The 20,935-nt window shown below is 47.6% G+C and overlaps 1 protein-coding gene across 1 annotated transcript; it reads right to left on the bottom strand.

Annotated features, from left to right (window-relative positions):
- Positions 1 to 500: 500 nt before the first annotated feature.
- NFAM1 (NFAT activating protein with ITAM motif 1) lies at positions 501 to 16,890 on the bottom strand. The gene is made up of 6 exons (XM_009502469.2): positions 16,683 to 16,890; positions 14,226 to 14,564; positions 13,039 to 13,148; positions 9,998 to 10,105; positions 5,223 to 5,309; positions 501 to 2,542 (listed from the first exon to the last, which is right to left on the bottom strand). Exons 1-6 carry the CDS (start codon positions 16,789 to 16,791, stop codon positions 2,483 to 2,485), a joined length of 813 nt encoding a protein of 270 aa, XP_009500764.2. The 5' UTR covers positions 16,792 to 16,890; the 3' UTR covers positions 501 to 2,482.
- Between the last annotated feature and the right edge of the window lie 4,045 nt (positions 16,891 to 20,935).

Raw genomic sequence — 20,935 nt, 5'->3', positions numbered from 1 at the left:
CTCTGCTCTCATAGTCTTCTGCTTTATACCTTTCTCTCTCACACACTCTGATGCTGCTGCACATGGCACACGGTGCTAAACCAGTGATATTAGCTTGTGGCTACAGAGAAGTGAGTAGTTCATGGCTACATAGCTTCAAAAACTTTCTTTTTCTCACGCAGCAGCCTTACCCTTGCAGGGCCAATCCAAAACCCATTGAAATCAACACCGGCTCCACCAACTTTGGCAAGCTTTGTTGCACAGCCCAAATCCCCAGGCTTGCCAGCGTTTCTTGGAAGTTTTAACTTTTTCACTTAATTGATCAGAACCTGGTGTGATTCTTCCAGTACTTTAGCACTGACTGTTCTAGAAATTCCAAATACCATTCTTCCTCTCATGTTTCATTTTAAACAGCTTCAGCTACTTAATATATAGAATTGTTCAGGCATAAATGTAAGAAACACACTATTTAAAAATGTAAGAGAAAGACAAGACAAATCAATTCACTGCAAAGTGGGGTCCTTGCCAGGAAATTTCCAGTAGCACCCAGTATTTTTAGCATTTATAAAATTTAAAAAGCAAAACACAAAAGCTAAGCAGCATTATTTTGAAACTTTTCACTTTTCATCTAATCCACCAGTTTCTACTGAATATTTTATTGCCACACTGCAACATATTTATAATTCTTCTCATCATTTCTTCAAATCTGTTAAGGAAAGGAATTGTTATACCTCTACAATCCTCTGTAAATTTTTCTGTGAATACAAATGTTTTCCGGTCATATTAGTAAACACTAAAATTGTTGATTTCAAAAATATTTATTTATAATTGTTGTGATCACTTAACAAATGGAAAATGGGACTAATCAGCCATGCTGTCTATTCATTGCTCTCTCTGAAATGAATTCCTCAACACTGGGAAGAGAAAAAGCATTTTCCTGTGGTAAAGAAAGTCCAAATTGCATGTTTGAAATCTCTTCTAATAAAAAGAGCAAAGCAATAAGCGGATTATCTCTTTAAACATAGCATAGGAAGGCTGGAGGCCCACATTTTCCATAGCCCCTATCTCTGATGCATAGCAACATTATCTTCAACCAGAGAGGGTCCTATGACCCTGGAGCTCGGTTTTAATTTTATCTTCTTTAAAGAGGTTTCTATGATTCCTCTCAAGTTATGCTGCATATTCTTATTTTGGGTTGGTTTTATTTGGTGGTTATTTTGTTGTTGTTTTTTAATCTGAGATAAAACAGCCTCAGCTTTTTGATCCGCTGGTTTGATCGTGTTATATGGATATTTAATGTAACCTGTTCCCTATCAGAACTAGAATATGCATCAGCACAAATGGTAGGCAAGTTCCAGCTGACAGGAGAGTGAAGAGCTTGGATAGAAAATTCACCTCTAGGGCCTCCCTCCAGGCGTTCTAAGTTTCAGAACTGGTCTACCTGGCCCAATATTGTATGGGGGTAGTGGTAAAGGAGCCTTATACCCTCATTGGGAAAAATTGGCCAGCTGAAACAAAGGCAAACCTATTGGTTTTGGTGTTGCAAAGGTACTGTGCTTGCTCCCACAGGGGCTCAAAATCCCAAGTGATAACAATGCCCATTGCCAAGAAGAACAGGAAATTGGGGGGCTCAGCTTGAACTTCTCTGGGCTGGAACCTGGCCCCAGACCAGGCTTACACAGCCCCAGCAAAGTTGTTTCCTCGGGTTCCCACCTCTTTGTTCCTCTTCGTTGTTCTGGAAAGGGCACCACCACCGAGACATGTTGCCAGGCAGGGATATTTTTTCTCTTTACCTTTTCTCCATCTTTATCTCTGTCCATGCATCCAGTCCTCACTGTATAGTGCTGATACTGCTGAAGGGAAAGTACTTACTCGGAAGCACTGATTTGAGTCGACTGAGTATGGTCACAGCAGGCATCTGTGACTACTTGATGGGATTAGCAGATTATGAGAAAGCATGTTTCACTGTGGAGTTCCTGAGAAAGGAAAAACGGGCAGGTGGATGCTTGGATCTCGGTTAAACTGTGCATGAAGGCCTGATGGCCATGTCAGGAAAGCCATAAGCACAGGATCAGATGAACTGCTGCGGGTCAGGATCGGAAGATCAAGCCAGCGAGCAGGGAGGTCTCTGGATTGTCCTATCATTTACAGAGGATCGAGATTTAAGCATTTCAGCCAGGCCAGGTGGGAGAAACCTGCACAGATCCAGTCTGCACCCTTTCTAAGATATATGTGAGTGCTTGACAAAAGCAGCTTTTCTTTTGTATCAAGCAGCTTTGCTGCAAAATAGTTTTGCTGCATCAATGCAGTCTGAGTCCCGGTGGGATTTGAACAGATGCATTCTGTTGTTAATGAAGGGCAGTTCAAAAGGAGCCGGGGTTCACAAGTCCCTCGTGGCTGTGCCCTGAAGTCGCTGTGGATCTCTGCAGAGAACTGGGGATGTAAGAGAGTAGTTCTGCCGTACAGAAAGATGTCTGGTCCACACAGGGTCAGATTTTCCCTGTTAGATGTTCTCATACAATGTATCAGAGGATTCTGCTAGAGTTGCTTGCTTCTTAGGTGTCTGCGGAATGATGAAAAGGAGAAAAAAGAAATGGAGGAAAATTATTCAAAAGAAGATTAATTAATTCTTAATAAGCAGACACTGACATTTGTTCTGTTAGAAATGGCTATAAGTGATCTGCTGAAACAGAAGCCACTACAGTGAGAAATGTTGCTCCGCCAGAGACGAACGTGACTAATCCAGCCCAAGGGATAAAGATGCCTCCTTTACTTGTCACTCTTCCCCCAAAAAGCTGTCAGACAGGGAGGGGAGGGAAAATTGGACTTGGTAAAAAAATAAATCACTTTGGATTCTGTGAAGGAGGAATTCCCTGACCTCCTCAATCCTGTTTCTTCAACAGTTGAGTCTATTCCTCACAACTGTTCCTTGTGTAGACAAGGTGCTGACAGACTGATATTTTAAGCGCTGTGTGGCACAGGCCTGCTGTAAGCAAGGTTACACAGCAAGTAGCTGAAATGCCACTGGGTGAATGAAGCCCTACCTACACTAGCATTTTCTCTGTTGCCACCACCAAAGGAAAACATTTTACAAAAGTGCTGAATGCAGGCACCTCCAAAGCATCCGGGATTAACCCCTTGCTACCCAAGCTGGCTGACAATCCAGCATGACAGCATGCAAATGCTCTTGTTTCAGGGGCTCTCTGCATTGCTTCCTTTTACAGCTCCCCCTCTATGCACAGCATCCAGCAGCAAAAGCTGTCCTGGACCCTCCACAGCAGAGTCAGCCACCATTCAGCAATACCAGCTCCCACTCACAGGCCAAACCCAGAAGTCTCGCCCTTAGGGAAAACACCCTGTTATATTCTGGCACAGCTAGCTGGAGGAAGAGAGTCCCAGGTGGTCACAACCCAGGATGACTGAGAGGGAAGCTGATCAAGGTTCTTGCAAAGGAAGTGGAAAGTGCAGTCGAATTCTCCTGTGCAGAGATCATGGTGCCCTGCCGCTCACACTTCCCTTCCTTCTGACCAGCACAAGAACTGAGGACACTTGGTAGTGACTGCTCTTGTTGTGAGAACTCATCCCATCCCCTCTCTTTGCTTTCTTCCCCTTTGTTTCTCCCATCTCTGCTTTGACCTTTCCCCCCCTGATGGAGACTACCAGCACCAGACCCACTCACACACAGATGCTCATTTGCTCCTGCTTTATTGCTTTGCTCCTGCTCTGCTTTACAGACCTGCGGCCCCCGAAAGCAGCGGTTGAGCGGTATGGGCCACACACAAGCAGTTCAGCACAGCCCAGACAGCTTCACAGTAGGGAAAAAAAATCCCCCACGCTGCAACTCATCATCCAGACTGAATCACTTTGAAGGAGACAGCTGATAAAGGTACACAGAAGAATAAATAGAACAGGGAAGAGGGATCGGGACCTACTGTTCTCCATATCCAATTAATTCAAAATGCAGCAAGAACACAAAACCAGGGATGCTCTCTTTTCCAGTGCATATGATGCACTGGGGTATAAGACAGCCTATATAAAACAACCCATGCTTCCCTGCAATAACCAGAAACCTGCGGCTGCCTTTGCTACCACCAACTACTGTAGTTCCACAGCAGTAACTGCAGGAGGCCAGTGGCATTGGAACCAGACCACACGGCAAGTAGCTCCAACAGAAGAGGCCGCTCGATTTTAGACCACCTTTTCTTAAAAGGAGGGAGTTGTGAAAATGCCTCAGACAGTGGAAAATACTGTCCTTCATGAAACAGATGGATTGTGCCAACCAAAGCTGGTGCCATGCTCCACACTGTATTGGCAACCTGGGGAGCTCTCCCCAACAGGACATCAGTGGGAGGAAGAAGGAGACATTTTTCAGGAACATTTTCAAACATTAGAAAAATGAAAATATTTTTTAAGCAGATAAGAGGACTGGAGGAGAAAAGAACAACAAAGTTCTGAGGACAGGAAGGAAATGTTCCCTGGGGTGCCTAATGCAAGTTTTTTCCCAATGAAACAGCTGATGCCTGCCAAAGGCAAGGTAGAGGACTGTGTGGGCCCCTGGTCTGCTTCATGTGGCCCCCCACAACTGATCTGCACCTGCATATTCTGAGTTGCAGCTACTTTCACTATAAGTAGATTTAGTTCCTTTACTCTAACTCGTAACTCCACCTCAGCAAGAAAATCCAAGCCCAAAATGTACCCACACTTCCTTTTACTGAGCCCCAGAGCTGATAGGGACAGCCTCTGTCCAGACCACCTTAGCTTCTGCTACCATGAAACGGCTCTCAGGTGCTTAATGCCAGTAAAAGCAAAGCTGTGTCCAGGGTCTGCCCTGGTGCACAGACTCCTCTAACCCAGAGGACTTCTCAGCTGCCTAAATAATCTGGAAAGGGCAATATTGGGACTAGCATCTGGCAAACTCTCTGTGAACGTCCATCCCATTCAGAGGGAGCAGCAATGCCAAACCCCTCAATGCCTTTCAGCGTACGTCATACAGCAAAGCATCTGTGTGAAACTGGGACTGCCAGAACTGGCAGAGCTGCAGGAGCAAGGGTTCTGCCGGAAGAGGGAAGACAGGCTACATGTGCAGCCTAGCTTAAAAGTGGGTGCCACATCCCGTTTCCCCCTTTTGGTGGGACTGGAGACACACTTATGGCCTGCTGTGGCCATGGCAACTCTGTGGGTTTTCCTTCCTCATATGCCCAGTGCATAAGGGAACTCTCCAAGAACAGGGCCCCAGCCCTTACCTTCCCTGGAGAACTCTTTCTGGGTGATGGGTTGTTTGTGTTGTTCTCGAGGACAGAATAGACATCAACTTGCTGCAAATCCAGGCACTGCACAGGGAAAAGAGAAGAGAGTAGGAGTCAAACAAATTACTTAGGTTTAAAGCAACTAATTGCCCTCTGGGTTGTTGCCCATCTCATGAGTGCTATTTTTTAGAAACCCCTGCCATCTCCAAAATTTTGAAGTTCCTGACCTGAATTTGGGCAAAAAGAAAATCCTTTTCCCCTGAAATCTTCATGGTGCAGCTGCATCACCTTCCTTTTTCAGGCTCACAGAGACAGACTTTGATATTACCTACCCTGTGTAAGGCAGTGGAGAACAATAGCAATGCCCCTGCCTCCCTCCACTCCAAATTATCCCAGAATGCAGAATAAAGACCCCTCTGCCATATGCCCCTCTGCCACATGAAAGGATACTGTGCACCATGGGGACCACAGGTAACTGGCAGTGCTGTGCATTGCCCAAAACTGTTTAGGTGCCTGACACCCACAGGCTCTTGCTCATGCTTATTCTGGGCACAAAAGGGCGAGAAGAAAGGTGACCTGAGATCCTGAAGCACAGGGACTGTCGAAAATGGGAAACCCTACATCGGGCATGATTTCTATTTATTTTCTGTGTTTTTTTCCAAGCCAGAACTCTCTTTTCTTCTTAGAGTGAGCAAAGAATAATAATTTAAAAATCAATACAATCCCACGCCCTCAAACATATCCATGGTCCCACACAGAGAAACACATACACACAGTCTACATGCGTATGCACCCGCTGGTCCCCCAGGTAATCGTGTCACAGGAGATGCGTGTCAGTTTGAGTGATGTTCCAGATCTGCCTGAAGGATCAAACATAACAATCAGGAGGACTTTTCCATGTGTGTTTCAAGGATGACAGCAGGTTGCCAAGGTGGCTGTTTCTCTGGCAACAGGAAGATGGGAGGAGCTCCGGCCGCAAGAGGGGCAGATGGTATTAGTGGAGAGACTGCAAAGGGAGCGAGGCGCCCTGCAACACAGCGAGAAGGACGAGCAAAACGTGGAGGCTTGATTCTGGGGCTGCCAATCACCTGAACCCCCATCATTTCATCTGGAGTTGCAAACGCTCAGCATCTTTTGGGATCATGGCCAGCAGGACAGTTGTTTGAGCAGGATAGAGGAGCAGCATTTGGGAGCAGGGCTTGGAACAAACAGGCACTCAGATATGAGGGGGCCGCAGTGAATGGAGCAATTCATGGCTCTCCCATTCACTCCTCCTCTGGGAACAGTCAAATTATTTCACCTGTCTGCTTCCCACTCCCAACAGCCCACTTGCCTACACAGACATTCTCAACTATTTGCATGTGCACATGTGCACACAGAAAATCCCATTTCCCCATCCTTATTTTCAATTCTCTTTGTAATGCTCGCAGTGAGGACCTCATCCCACGTGCTGCGCTCCCAGCAGCCTGGCTCCATGTCCCCTTGCCAGGACAGGCAACCTCTTTCACTGCTGTAGTCTGAAGCCACTCACAGGCGAGAAGGATGGATGCTTTTGATGTTTATCCTCCAAAAAAGATTCCCTCCCTCCACAAGCCCTCTTCCCATGGAGGCTGTTGACAATGTTGGTCCTTTGCCGGCCAGTTGGAAAGCTGGTGTCTCAAACTGCCATTTGTAAATTAATTACTTTTACTTGGTCACTGACCACCTGCTACTTTCACAGGAGAGGCACACAGGCCTCTCTCCTCCCTGCTGGCAGATGCCTTTCTGTCTCCAAGCAGCTTCCTTGTTTGCCTCACACTAGGAAAAGCGCCTGTGCTCTGGAACCCCCCTGTGCCGCAGGAGTTCTGTTTGCTGCTCAGAAAAGCTTGTTTGAAGTGTAAAGTGGATCAAGCGAGTCCTTTGGATTGTTATTTCCAAGCTGTTCGTTAACTAGGCAGCTAAGCTGGAAGACAGAGGAAAATACAGGTTTGGGTCTGGGCAGTGCAGTGAGGTAGAGCTGCTCTGGGGCTGCAGGAGAACAAAGATGTCAAGGAACACCTGGCAGTGGTAATGAGAACAAAGCGGGTGCCCGGCTGCCCCCTTATCACCAGGGCTTTTTGCTACCTGCTGATTTTCACTGAGTACATCCACCCCCAGGGACCACAAGGTAAACAGTGGCACCTGGAAGAGCCAGTGGGGAAGGCATTTTGCTCCTGTGGGTGTTCAGCAGGATGGCTTTGCAGAAGGTGCGCAAGGACCCCATGCTGGGGTGAGCCTTGCTGCCATGTAGGATAACACAGAGCATTTAATGAGCTGCATCAGCCAGTTCCAAGCCCTTACTTTTACGTCCAGTGCTGCCTCCTATTGCTCCTGCTCCCAGCTACAGGCCTGCAAGGACACTGTGGTTCTCTGACACAACCTTTTTCCAGTCTCTGACACAACCTTTTTCCAGTCTCTGACCTCTTGCTTTCACCCACAGATAGCACATCTGGCACATGCTGGCCTTCTGTCCCATCCCCTAAACTCTGACCTCCTTTATCTCATCACTTGAAGTTGCTTCTCGCTTGTCCTTCCCATTTTCTTGCCTTAGCTTACCTCAATACTGACCATAGATTTCTGCCCTCCTCGTGAATTAAGCACTGTGTTCAACACCCGATTTAACACCAGCGGGTTTTCACAACACACCTAATTTCAAATGCAGTTTGCAGGGCTGGGTTTACACCATGCGTAGTTCCAACAAAATTTAGCAGCAGGGCAACAGAGTCATCTTTCATAGGAAATAATGTTTGTTGACTTTCCACTCCTTTCACCTGTCCTCAGGGCCCATCCAACACAGGGTCTCCACCCCAGGGCTCTCGCCCTCTCTTCCCCATTAACTTCCCCGTTACACGTCGCGGCCTCCCCCCTCCTCACCTTGCAGCCCTGCTCTCACCATGCGCGGTGTCTGTGGCAGGAGTTGCTGCTTCATGTCAGAACGAATAACCCGGCACCAGCTGCTCCACTGTAAAGTAACCTCCAGTGGGCGGGCTGGTACCCCCCAGCACGCAGGAGGTGGTCTGAGGCTGCTTGCAGCTCTGCCAAAGCAGGCTGAGGCACCTGCCCTGCACACCAGGCTGGCTAAGAACTCCGCACAGCTGGCATGTAGGGAACAGGCTTCGGGGGAAGGTCGGCTGGGCCAGGTCCACAGGGCTCCTGCAAGCACAGGGGCCCAGCCAGCTCCCGAACTGCCTGTGCCTAAGGCTGGCTCTGCTGGCTTGCTAGATTAGCCTTAGTGGGGCCTCCTGAACAGAACAACATGATGAAACATGTAATTAAGATGGAGCTAAGGATGCATGACGAGGCCGACTGAGCGAGAAATGGATTTTATTTTTTTTTTTGTCTCCTTGCAGAAATCATCCACTTCAGCAGGAAACTACCCATTTGGATTTTTATAAGCCCGAATTAAAAAGACATTACTTGATACAAATGAAAAGGTTTCTAACCTGCAACCTCCTTTACCCAAAGCATTGTTTTTTGTCCAGAATAAACATATCGCATACCATATATAGTGCTTTCTTTTAAACCTCTACCCCAAAAATGAAAGGGCCACAAAACAGTGTCCCCCTCACCTGCAAAGTGAGAATGAGAAGAAAGCAGGCCCATCGTCTTCTTTGTATCTGCCCCCTATGCAGTCTCCTGCCTCCTTGGCAGAGCTTTGCTCCTCTCTGAAGTAGATTCTCCAGAGCTTCATTTTGTTTAGTTTAAATGATTAATGCAGCAGAGCTTACAGGTTTTCCTTGGAGAGACTTTTCCAGCCCTTATAGACCTCACAGTCAGAAAGGTTTCCTAATATTCAGCCAACATCCTTCTCTACTCAGTTTATTTTATTCCTCCTCATTTGTCCCACAGATCATGGGGAAAAAAAAACCCTTCCCTTTTTAGTGGAACAGCCCTCCCATGGGGGTAAAAGGAGAAAGAGGAATCCGTTTTAAATGGGGCTGGATGGGTTGTAAATGGGATTAGGGGTCATGGTTACTTGAGGTAGCTGAGGTCTGCGCCTGGCATTTCAGGAGAGCCATTCCAATCCTATTACCTATGACACTGCCACTACTGGGCTCAGGGAGTGGGAGCAGTCGGCATTACCCAGTTTGAGAAATGGAAGAAGGAGATCCTATGCAATGAAATGGGAATTGGTCCAAAAAAGAGACTCCCTTCACTCTCTTCTTGCCCTTTTCCCCCCTGAGAGCTAGTCAGCCTGCTCAGGACTGCAGTGGTCTGTGACACAGACACCAGTGAAAGTGTTAGAGCAGGAGCTGTAAACAGCTGGAGTTGTTTGGGGAGCACTTCTTTCTGCCTCTCTCCTCAGCCATCATTCTCCAGCTGGGGGGGGAGGGGGGCATTTCCTTGAGACACTCTACAGTACAAACTGGGGCTGAGATCCCCTCTTCCTTCTTGACTTCTGGAGACCCTTCTACCTCTACCACCAGGAATCCTCTCTGGCCCTGCACTTGCTACTCTGTGCCACCACACTGCTGGCAGAGGGAAGGGTGCTGCCCAGCAGGGCATGGTGCAAGGCTTTGGCACCGGGGATGCCACGAGTGGGACCAGGATGGAGACACGCAGCATGCACGGTCCTGAGAGAAGCTAAGCAGGGCAGAGCACAGGAGCGACATCACCAGTACCAATCTGGTATGCAGGTATTGCTTATGTTTCACATCATCATATTGGTGTTGTCTCTACTGTGGCAGGGCAGGGAAAGGAAGGGTTGTACCATGACGGGGACAGAAGGGATAGAGGGCGATTCTGGTACTCACATCATAGACAGGAGGTGGTGGTGGTGGTGGTGGTGGGCTGGCTGGAGGGGGCTGCGTTTCCACCTTGTGTCTGAGGATATTTAGCTGGTTCCTTCTAGGGCACAGCACCTGCTGAGGACAAGACACCAAATGACATATTTGGAGAAACCACCATCTCCCCAAAAATGAAGTGAACACCAATGGTATGTCAAAGTCAGCTGCTTGCACCTGCCCTGAGCGCTTCCACAGCAAAGAATGCTGGCACTCTCTGCAAACGCAGGCCAGTCCCTTTCCTCACTACAGGGTAAAATGGAGGAGTCTGATGACTTGCACTGGAGCAGTGGAAAGGCGAACTGGTCTCTCTGTGTACATAGAAATCACTTCCATCACTGTGCTGGTTTTGGCTGGGATAGAGTTAATCTTCTTTATAGTAGCTAGTATGGGGTTGTGTTTTTGATTTGTGCTGAAAACAGCGTTGATAATACAGGGATATTTTTGTTATTGCTGAGCAGGGCTTACACAGAGTCAAGGCCTTTTCTGCTTCTCACACTACCACACCAGCCTGTAGGCTGGGGGTGCACAAGAAGCTGGGAGGGGACACAGCCGGGACAGCTGACCTCAGCTGATCAAAGGGATATCCCACATGATATGACATTACGCTCAGCAATATAAAGCTGGGGGAAGAAGAAGGAAGGGGGGATGTTCGGAGCGATGGTGTTTGTCTTCCCAAGTAACCGTTATGTGTGATGGAGTCCTGGAGATGGCTGAACACCTGCCTGCCGATGGGAAGGCGTGAATGAATTCCTTGTTTTGCTTTGCTTGCGCATGTGGCTTTTGCTTTACTTATTAAACTGTCTTTATCTCAACCCACGAGTTTTCTCACTTTTACACTTTTGATTCTCTCCCCCATCCCACCAGGGGGGAGTAAGCAAGTGGCTGCTTGGCGCTTAGTTGCTGGCTGGGGTTAAACCACGACAACCACTGAAACTTAGCTGGATGGAGGGTGTAAGTATTTAACAGCACACAACAGCGCTGTAGGACAGGGAGTAAAGCAGGGCCCTGTTCAAAGTGTGTGTGGGAATTTCAGAGAGGCAAAATGGAGTGATTTTTGTCAGGATTTGGCTGGGAAGCTTTTGCTAATACGCAGTCTAGAGAAGAGCACCAGACAACCATTAATGATGACATATAGTCAGTGATACACTAATGTGCAGGTCCAGCATGGCTTTGAAGAAAGAAGGTTTCTTCCTCTGAAATGTTTTTTGCATTGGATGAGTTCTCCTTGAACACACTCCATTCATGCACAGATAAGGGTTGGCCCTGCTCAGCAAGCAAGAGAGGAGGCAGCAGAGGCAGAAGGCTTTGCTAAGTATCTCTGTTCTAATTCGGAAAGAAGTGGGATGATTATATTCACATCACATGAAAACGATGAACTGCTTTCCAGTCCATTAGTAACTAAGGAGGATGCTAAATAGCTTCTCTTAAAGATAAACATTTTTAAACCAGCAGGTCTGAGCAAGCTGTGGTGAGAAATATGGGCTGTGTGCTGCAGGAGGGCAAATGTAATGACTGCACAATCTCTTCAGGCCCCAAGGAGAGCCTGTAGGTCTGAGACTTGCCAGCCCACCCCAAAATCTAGAGATGCCAATTGGCAGGTCATGACAATGCCTGCTTCCTCATCCCCATGGAGACACTGTCTAGGCAAGCAGAGATGGGGCCTGTCTCCAGCCTAGTCACTCTGCCACTTACACTCCTTCCCCCTCCATCAGACTGCCTGCAAGGTAAGTCTCACAAAACTAGCAGGTCTGCCAACTGCTGCCATTCTCTTTCAACCTCATCATCTCTATGTGTGCTGAAGCCTGATGCTCCTTGGAGTCACAGGACTGTACCAGCAGCACAGCTTCCACATAACAATGCATGCAGGGAGCCTGCTGTCATGGTGGCAGAGAGCAGGTTGAAAGAGTAAATATGGGGGATACTCCATGGTTGGAAGACAACCATCCCTAAATTACATTCTGAAAGACATCAGTTTTTTTTAAGCCAGCCTTGAGATCTCTGGAAGAATGCTGAGGATGCTGTTTTGGACAACTGAGGGTGGCAGTATTGGCAGCAGTAGGTTTTCCCAAAACAACAGGGATTCCAGTATCATGACTCCAGAGTTTTTTCCACAGGGCCCCTGTCTCATCCAGATCTTTCAGCCCTACCTTTGGCTTTTCTTCTCCTGCTATCTACATCCTTTCTTCCCCACTCCTAGTTTACCCTTTGCCCTCAGCTACCCATCCCAGCTTCCACTTCCTTACCCAGCTGGTCCCAAGCTGTGCCACTGATCTGCTCACCTGAGGGGCACTGTCAGTCCAGTCTTAACACCCTCCTACAAGCTCCATTGCTTCCTCGCTCCAGATTCCAGTCCCAGTTTCCCTCCTGAGGCTCCTTCCAGCCTGGACCCCATTCCCTCCACACTGCAGATTGTTTTCTTCTATGGTGCCAAGCCATGGCTCAGGAATGCAGTTGAGTAGCCTCCATCTTGAAAGAGGATTAGAAACAGGGAAAGTCCTGCCCTCCTCCTGCCACCAGGGCTGCAACAGACTTGCTTGGGTGTACAGGATGCTACCTGTCTGACAGGCAGTGTGTAGAAAGGCAGCCTCACAGGGGCTTATTTAGACAACCGAGCTTCTGAATTGACAAGAGCCACAACTGAGCATGCACAACTGCAATTTGCCAAAGACCCATCACAAGGCTACATCTCCTTGAGTATTCTCAGGGCCAGCACACTGCTAGTGTGACCTCTTGCCCTGTGTCAGATCCTTGCTATAAGCAGAGCATGCCAGAGTCAAAATGATTACCAGAACTTCTTTAATGGGCAAATCAATTACTTGTTTTGTCTTTCCTGTAATCTTTTTTTCTCAGAAAGACTGAACTTAAAAAAAGAAAATAAACCTGAGGCAGACACCCAGCATGGAAAATTTCAGCATGGGGACTTCCAATCCAGCCAAGCTAGAAGCAAGTGAAATAAATTCCTAGAATGGGCCATATCAGGTATTGCTTTTTATTTGGTTATAACTTGCCTTTCTTTTCCACAGAAGCAGAGCTGTTGCAGTGATGCTCAATGCAGCAAGAAGAGTGGTAAAGGTAATAAGGACTTCCTGCCCATGAGAGGGCTCTACATACCCTGTACCTGTAAGAAAGAAGGCAAAAGATTCACAGTGTGAGTGGAAGTTGCAATCCTGCTGCATTTTTAACACTGTAAAGAGCCATGAGAGAGCTAAAATACAGAAGCAGTGCAGAATATGGTGGCACAGATGCACACACCCTTCAAAACCTGGTCTGACTGAACAGAGAGCAGGGTACAGCTGAAGAATCATGCAAAAGAGAGAGGATATAAGCAGCTGCAGTTCATGTAGATTAAAGAGAGGTGACATAACTATAAGAGCCAAGAAAGGTGGTAGGTAGAGGCTGACAAAGGTCTTTAGTAATAAGAGCACAAAGACAGATGGTGGAAAGCAATCAGGCCACACAAACTGGCAGGGTGGGTCCCGTAGGCATCCTCTGACCGGTGTAGCAAAGCTCTTCTGTCATGGCTCTTCACATTTACGCTTTCTAAGAAGTTTTTCGTATCCAGCATTCAGTAATGCAAATCCAGCCAGCCAGCAGCATGCATGTCCTCATCACTTTTCTATATCATTCCTCTTATCATGACCTGAAGCTCTCCCTTGCTTTCTAATCTGTACATTAACAGAACAACCAACCCCTTGTACCACATGGAAAAGGAGGAGGGATTACTGTGAGCCCCTAACCTGTTCGTGAGCCCCTCACGGTGAGCAACTAACCTGTACATATGATTACGATGAGCACCCTAACTACTGACCTTGTGTTCAACCATCTCTGTCATACTGCTAAAGGCCAAACCGCACTGTGTCCTGGGCACTGACACCTAAAAGCACCCTCTGACCCAGTCCCCAGGCTCTCTGGTTAGACCCTGACTTTATGCCTGCTGTTCCCAGGAGACTGTGGCAGGGCAGATATAAATTACTGCCTCTTTGTGTCCCCATTTGTGCGCTGGGAACAGTAGCACAGGTCACCTGTGTAAAGCGCATGCAACTCTGATGGCATGAAGTATTGGGCATAAAGTATTATTCCCACCTGACTTTATAGCGTGTTTTGGTAGAGGAAAAGAAGAGCAAAGATCATATTTTCCTAGCCAGATCCAGCTGATTTTTAACTGCCTGCCCTTCCTTTCTGGTTGTTCACTTACCTCTAGCAAGGACAAACACTCCCATTCCCATTTTCTCGAAGCCATTCCATTTGACCTTGCAGTAGTATGTGCCAGTAGAAAAGGTGTTTACAAGTGGCACGATGATGTGGTCGTAAGATAAGGTAGCAGTCTTATTCTCTTTTCCAGAAGGGATGGTTACATCTTCTGACCTATTATAGATGGATGTTTTCTGGTCCAGTAAATTAATCCAGTAATAGAAGATTGAAAATTTGGTGTATTTCGGCATGTAAGGGAAGATGATTGTACAGGGGATTGATATTCCTTCCTTGAGCAGTGCAACCTGGATTGGAGGCTTCTGCTGTACATCGACATTTTCCCCTGTAAGGGTAATAAGTGTTAGCAGTTACCTAATATCACTTTAAGTCAGGAGAGGACTGCTGCCCCAAAGACAGGATCATATGGTGAAAATAACCATATGTCGGGAAGCGTACCCGTAGCACACAGTGTTGGCCCTTCCCAGAAACTGAGTGATTCAGAGCATGTGCCCTGTGTGATCTGCCACATCTCTTAGGTAATTGCTGTGTGATGTATGATAGCCTGTTGTATTCACAGGCTTCCCCTTTTCCCTCGTGAGCTCCTCTGTACAATGCCAGCATGCAGAAAGACAGGAAATGACGCAGGAAGTGAACAGATTTTGCAGCGGTGTGAGACTATGTTTACAGCGGATGAATAGAAAGCAATTTTCCAAGACAAACGCTACTTGGACATCTCCTGAAAGTCCTGAGTTACAAACCTCTGCTTGGGCATCTGCATGTGCCTATGCGATGACTCTGTGCCAGTGAAGGTGCTGTACACAAGCAGGTGTTATCGGTGGAACTGCGTATTTCTGAAGCACAAGTGAGGGAGGAAATTGCATATTCTGCACAGGGGCCAGCTCCGGGGCCATGAGAAATAAGGCACAGCTTAATCACTCTGAACTTTTGCTGCCTCAAATGGGCAGCAAAGCACAAGACTCGATGCTAGATATGGGAACTATCTGCAGAAGACTGCAGATCTTAAGCATCTATATGTGACTATCTTAGGCAGAGAGATGGGAGATCATGCCCTTCATGTGCTTCCTCCTTACACAGACAGGGCTGTTGAAAGTGATCTATCACTGCAGTTCAGCAGGCAGTGATGTTGGGAGTTACAAAAGAGGATTAACAAGCACAGACGGGGAACCACACCACAGTTCACTCCCTGTTTTGTTTAATAAAAAAATTAAAAAGCTAAGAGTAAGCCATAGGCTAGTAAGAGCCTCGGGTACAGGACCTCTTTGGCTTCCCAGACAAATCTGGGTTTAACATCAGGCAGTTTCTGGGCCTATTTGTTTGGCAGCTGACATAACACCAGACGTAAAGCAATTTAAGAGGAGACCCGTGCAAACCATTGTTGTCTTTAAAAAGGGGAACCGGAAACTTACACACAAGTCTTGTTACAAAATGAAGGAATCCTTCAGAAACATGAAAACAAAAACGGGGAAAAAAGGTAGAGAGAGAAAGCAGGGGATGGGCAGGCTTTTCCATTCATGCTTTTGATGGGATTCCCCAGGGTTCTGCATCTATGAACAGGCTCATAACAAGGCATTAAAGCTGTCCCAGAGCACAGCCAGGCTTGCTTTCCTGTCATCGTGTGCTAACACTGCATTGCAACAGCAGCATCACCTCTGCACAGCGGGACTCGGCATCGGAAAAGGCAACTCAGACTTAGCGCTGCTGAATGCCGAGCACTGAGGAAGCATTGTGGGGGGCAATAATGGAGGGAGGGCACGGCCACTGTCCAGAAAGGACGGTTGGGAAGTAACACTCGTTAAGGAAAATCCTCTACGGATGACATAGCCAGGGACAATAGCCCGAGAGTAAGGAAGAGCTTATGTTACATCACTAGCGAAAGGTTCTTAGCCATAAAAGCAACGGAGATACAGTACAGTCCTAAGGGACAAGCTCATTCATTGTGAGAGCACAGTCCTGCGAACAGTAGATACAATATTATGGAAAGACGGTAACAGAAAATCCTGCAGACGCTGTGGGAATGATAACCCGAGTGGTCTCTTCTGGGCCTTATTTTCTAAAATCATTCATCATTCATCACCCTTCTCATCTCTAGCCAGCAGAACACACATGAATATAGTTTCTATATAAGACATGGCTAAGCACTGCTGTAGCAAAACAGAGGAGAGATCCATCTTTTCACCATATCCCAGGAGCCACTAGCTTGAGAAGAACATGCCAGGGAAAAAGCCAAACCATTTTATTTAGGTTATCTAACCCTTCTCCCATGTTCCTCCTTTCTTGAGCATTCTCTCTCATCTTTGAAATGCTTAAAAGACAGAAATAGCAGCAGCGTGCAAATTCCTAGAGGAGATCTCTGGAAATTAGCAAAAGATAGCAGCTGAAAATGCTCTAATATGAACAAATGTGAGAGTAAACAAAAGGAATTTAAAAAATGCTTTTTTACCTCCACATTGAAGCAACCAAAGAAACAGGAAGATGACTTTTAGATTAGATGCCATGATGGAGGTCAAAGGCTGTAAGAAAGCAACCAGATATGAAGATCCAAAAGGCATAAGAGATGGGTATTTGTCAGGTATTCCCACAGCTGGGCAGCTTCTTGATCCCCTCCTGTTTGTGAAGGGACAGGCGGGATGGACACACTCTGCTTTTGGCAAGCTGTTCCTGGCAGATGCAGGCTCTTCTGCTTTTCAGTCAGACTCCTCCCAACACCAGGGTTCATTTCTCTGTACTATTGCAATGGTGTTACATGTACCAGTGGATGTCCAAAGATGAGACCATAAGCTCTTTAACGCATAGAGCTTTGTCTCCTGATGACCATAAAACATCATATGCATATAAAGCAAACTTCATCACCTTCCCCAGTGACTGAAGCCCCATATTGGAATATGGAAAAAAATGTGCTGTGACTGATGCAGATCGAGGACATTTGAGGTGAATGTGGTGAAATTCAGTGAAGGGTTCAATTGACTCTGGAGCGATGGACAAGCTTAAAAATGGCACAGTGAGATTTTTACCATAATTTTGCAAGGATTTGTTTACACAGTTGTTCTGGAGCAGCTATTCCTGATTACCTCACTGCATGGTCCATCCAGGTTTTGGCATAAGGGCGTCTTACTTTATCTTAATTGAGTGCTTTGTTCACATGGGGAAGCTACTGAGCACTGCCACAGGGTGTGGGTTCAGGGCAGAGTAGCACCATCAAACTCCCTCTTTATGTGAATGGTCAAGTGTGGAATCATCTGTTTTGCTTTCAACATGGAAAACAAGTACCCGCACCAGCAGTCAGTACAGAGGAACAGCTCCGCTGTCCTCCTGACTGCACAAAACTTCCCTCCACAGCCAACTCCTCCACCAGATCACTTTGGAGGAAGGCACTCATATTCCAGAAGTGAGAACAACCAGACAGCAAATTCATCGCTAACAGCTGTGATGTTTCAGATCCACACAATGCTGGCTCTGAATCAGCTTTGCAATGCAGGCAAGCTTTAAGAAATCTATTGTAGGGAAATCTAAGGAGAGCCCTTTGAAGAAGAAAACCCTCTCTTTGTGGGAGGATCCTGCTGCCTATACTCATGAAGAGCCTTTGATTTCAACGAAAGCTTTTTTTCAGCTAAGACATCTGCAACACAACAGCTGAGCAGCGTCTGACTCAAAAAACCCCTGATGTCTGAGAGGTCTTCACTTCTCTCTAGGCAGCTTCCTCCTTTCACCCTTCTTGTGAGATGTTTGCACAGTCCACAAGAAAGCACTTTGCTGCGATTTCAAGGGTGCCTGCTCACACGGGGCGCTGGGCTGTGGAGTCTGGTGGGGAATAGCTGTGCTGGGAAAGAGCAAAGAAGGTAGGTGAGCCTGTAAACTACACATAGTCAAAATCACTCTCTATTGGATGTTTTATCCCTCCAGAGTTTGTAGGAGCAAGCTTTGCTCCAAAGCGAACTTTGGTTTACAGCATTTTTCCTCCTATTCAGCCTTGGACAGGTCCTCAGAAGGAAGGGGCCTTGACAAAGGGGGCAGCACACAGCTGTGGCCCAGAGCCCAGGGATGTCTCTGGTACCTTGCTGAGAGCCCTGACAGATGGGGAGAGGAGCAAGTGGCTTTGTGTGGCTCTGCAAGGCTGGTGCAGCAGCTGCACTCCTCCAGGGAAGGTTTAGCTCAGATTAGCCAAAACCAACTCCTCTCCCCAAGACACACTGACATGAGCTGCATGGGGCTGGTCTCAGCTGGAAATCGCTCCTCGCAGGTCTTAATGCTGAGCAACGAGGACAATCAAAAGCGGTAACAAGACACTCGGGGCTCACTTGGTATTTCAGATATGTAGGCACAGATCAGGCAGCTGTGGCTCTGGGGGGCTGCAGGGTTACAGCAGTGCTCGGCAGCATTTCTCGGGCCTGAACAGCATCTCAAGGCAGTTGGGGCGGGGAGGGAGAAGGGGTCAAGGGCTTACTACCCTCCTGTGGAAGAACTCCGCTGAACGGCGAGGGCTTCCTCAGCTCTTGTATCATGCTCATCCCCATGGTAGCACGCAGCTTTGCAATTTCCAGCATTGATGTATTTCTAGAGGACAGAACATGCTGCTCCTGTCAGTGATGTGTTTTAACTGTTATCAGCATTTATCTGCTTCAGGAATTCAGAGCGATAAGTGGATTAAGCGCGGTAGGTTTGTAGGGCTGCTAGGTCAACATCCTCCTTCTGTCCTTTCCCTTCTCTTCCTATAAACAACCCTGTTGCCACTCTAAATGCCAAGTCCTAGAAATATCGCAGTCTGGAATTTAAAAAAAAATAAATATATATAGATCTAGCATTTCAAAAGAGATCACATGTAAGACTCAGCTGTGGGATTAGAGGCATGGCCAGGCCAGAAATACATTCACTGCTGGAATTTGCTATGGTAGAGCTTGCTGAAAAGAAATGGCTTTGAAACAACTACCCAGCAGCTATTAACTGCGAGACGGGATGACATTCTGTTCCTTACAGCCTAAAGGGAGCCTGAATCTTTGAATGTTAAATTCTAATTCAATTTGGTCTGGGGATTCTGGACTGGGTTTTAACCCCGGAGACATAAATGGGAGGAAGATGAGGAAAATCTGGAGAGTTGTATGTTTCTATTAAAAGCCTGTAGGGGAGCTGAACTGATCCCCCCAAAACTTAGGTGAAACTGACTAGGATACCTGTGCCAAAGGAAATAAATTACAAAGCTTCAAAGGAATAGGTCACCATATGACCTTCACTCATGCATTATACAGTGCACTGCTGTGTGTGAGCTGGTCCCTGCAGCGTGATGAGGAGGGAACTGCCAGTCCAGCTGTAGCCCTGCCATAGCACAGACTGGCCAGGATCTGTATGGCTTGGTCCTTCCTTTGATGCAGCGAATGCTGATCGCTTCCTGAGACTAAATACAGGATTGGGCCAGGTGCTAGCAACAGTTTCTGCTTGTAGCTGGAAAGCAGCCATTAATTTCACTCAAGTGCTGTTAAAAGCCCGCAACAGTGGCCAGCATTCCACACCGTGAGGAAAAGCACGTTGTTCTGGCGTGCAGGAACAACAACAAGTTTGGGCAAGTGCTGAACCTACCAGACTTGCCTGTTTGCAGCTGTGTCCTATGTACACCCACAAGTAAAGGCATGCGTGCATACACACACGTGCCCACACATGGCCCCACAGCCAACTCCAGGGAAAGCATTTATTCAAACAAAAAGGCTGCTGCTAGCCAAGGCAAAAGCAATGCTGGAGAGACCACAACAAAGCCTCTTTATTGCTGAAGCATTTAACACCACCACCATCCAAAAGAGAAACACCGCTTGGCGCAGAGAAGAGCTGCAGCAACTCAACAAGCCTCATGGCAGAGCACGCTTCAGAGCATTCCCCAGCACGGCAGCTCTGGATTTGCTGCCTTGTCAGAGACCAGCTCAATCCCCCATTGCTGGAAAGCCAGCCAGCGGCAACACGCGCACCTCTGAGGATTCACAATCTCTTTGACTCCTCTAACCCCAGACTCTGCGGCGTACAGTTTCCCTCTGTCTGGCGGCAGGAGCGATAGGAGAGCCAGCGCGAGCAGGGCTGTACCTCTGCCAGCATTTTTACCACTGTTGTGTGTCGAGTGCCTCTCAGCAGGGCTGGATGATGCTGAGGTAAAAGCTGCCAATGCCCTCGCTATGTTTCTACCCGTTGAACTGCTCTAGGGAAGAGAACAATCAGTGACTCGAGGGGAAACCAGAAAAAAAGAAAGGTGTTGACACCACTGTGAGGAAGGGAGGGGGCACGTCTATAATTCCCTTTCACCAGCAAAATGAGTCTGCCTCAGAAATCACCCTGCTTCTGCTCTTTCTCTGTTCATCTACTGGAAAGAATCCCAGGGACTAAATTATCATCACACGCCTGATCCACTCTTGGGGGCTGACGCTGCATGGCTGCACCTTAACCTCGAGGCATTCCCTACGGCTCCCCTTCTCAGGCTCCCTCTTACAGCCTGTGTGGCAAGCCGGGGCGAGTGGGACTTCGCCTGGAAGCACTTCTTGGCCTTCTCAGGCTGCCACCTTCCAGGAGGACATCCACCTGGCCAAGCCCCAGGCAGAAGCAAGGCGGGAGCTGCCCTGCTGGCAGCAGAGTGGGCCATGTTTTGTCCACTCGTGCGAGAGCATAAAAGCTTTCCCGGGGCAGCTCACCCGGGAAAGGGAAGCCGCCTCGGCTAATGCGGAG

This window comes from Phalacrocorax carbo, chromosome 1 (genome assembly GCF_963921805.1).
Source record: "Phalacrocorax carbo chromosome 1, bPhaCar2.1, whole genome shotgun sequence".
In the NCBI taxonomy this organism is placed as follows: Eukaryota; Metazoa; Chordata; class Aves; order Suliformes; family Phalacrocoracidae; genus Phalacrocorax; species Phalacrocorax carbo.
This window is presented reverse-complemented; position numbering and strand designations above follow the sequence as displayed.

Coding starts and splice junctions, on each gene's coding strand:
- NFAM1 (XM_009502469.2), bottom strand. CDS start 16,791: ATGCCTTTTGGATCTTCATATCTGGTTGCTTTCTTACAGCCTTTGACC. Junction 14,565..16,682: donor TTGGTTGCTTCAATGTGGAG/GTAAAAAAGCAT, acceptor TTACCCTTACAG/GGGAAAATGTCGATGTACAG. Junction 10,106..13,038: donor TGCTTCTGTGGAAAAGAAAG/GCAAGTTATAAC, acceptor TGTCCTCAGCAG/GTGCTGTGCCCTAGAAGGAA.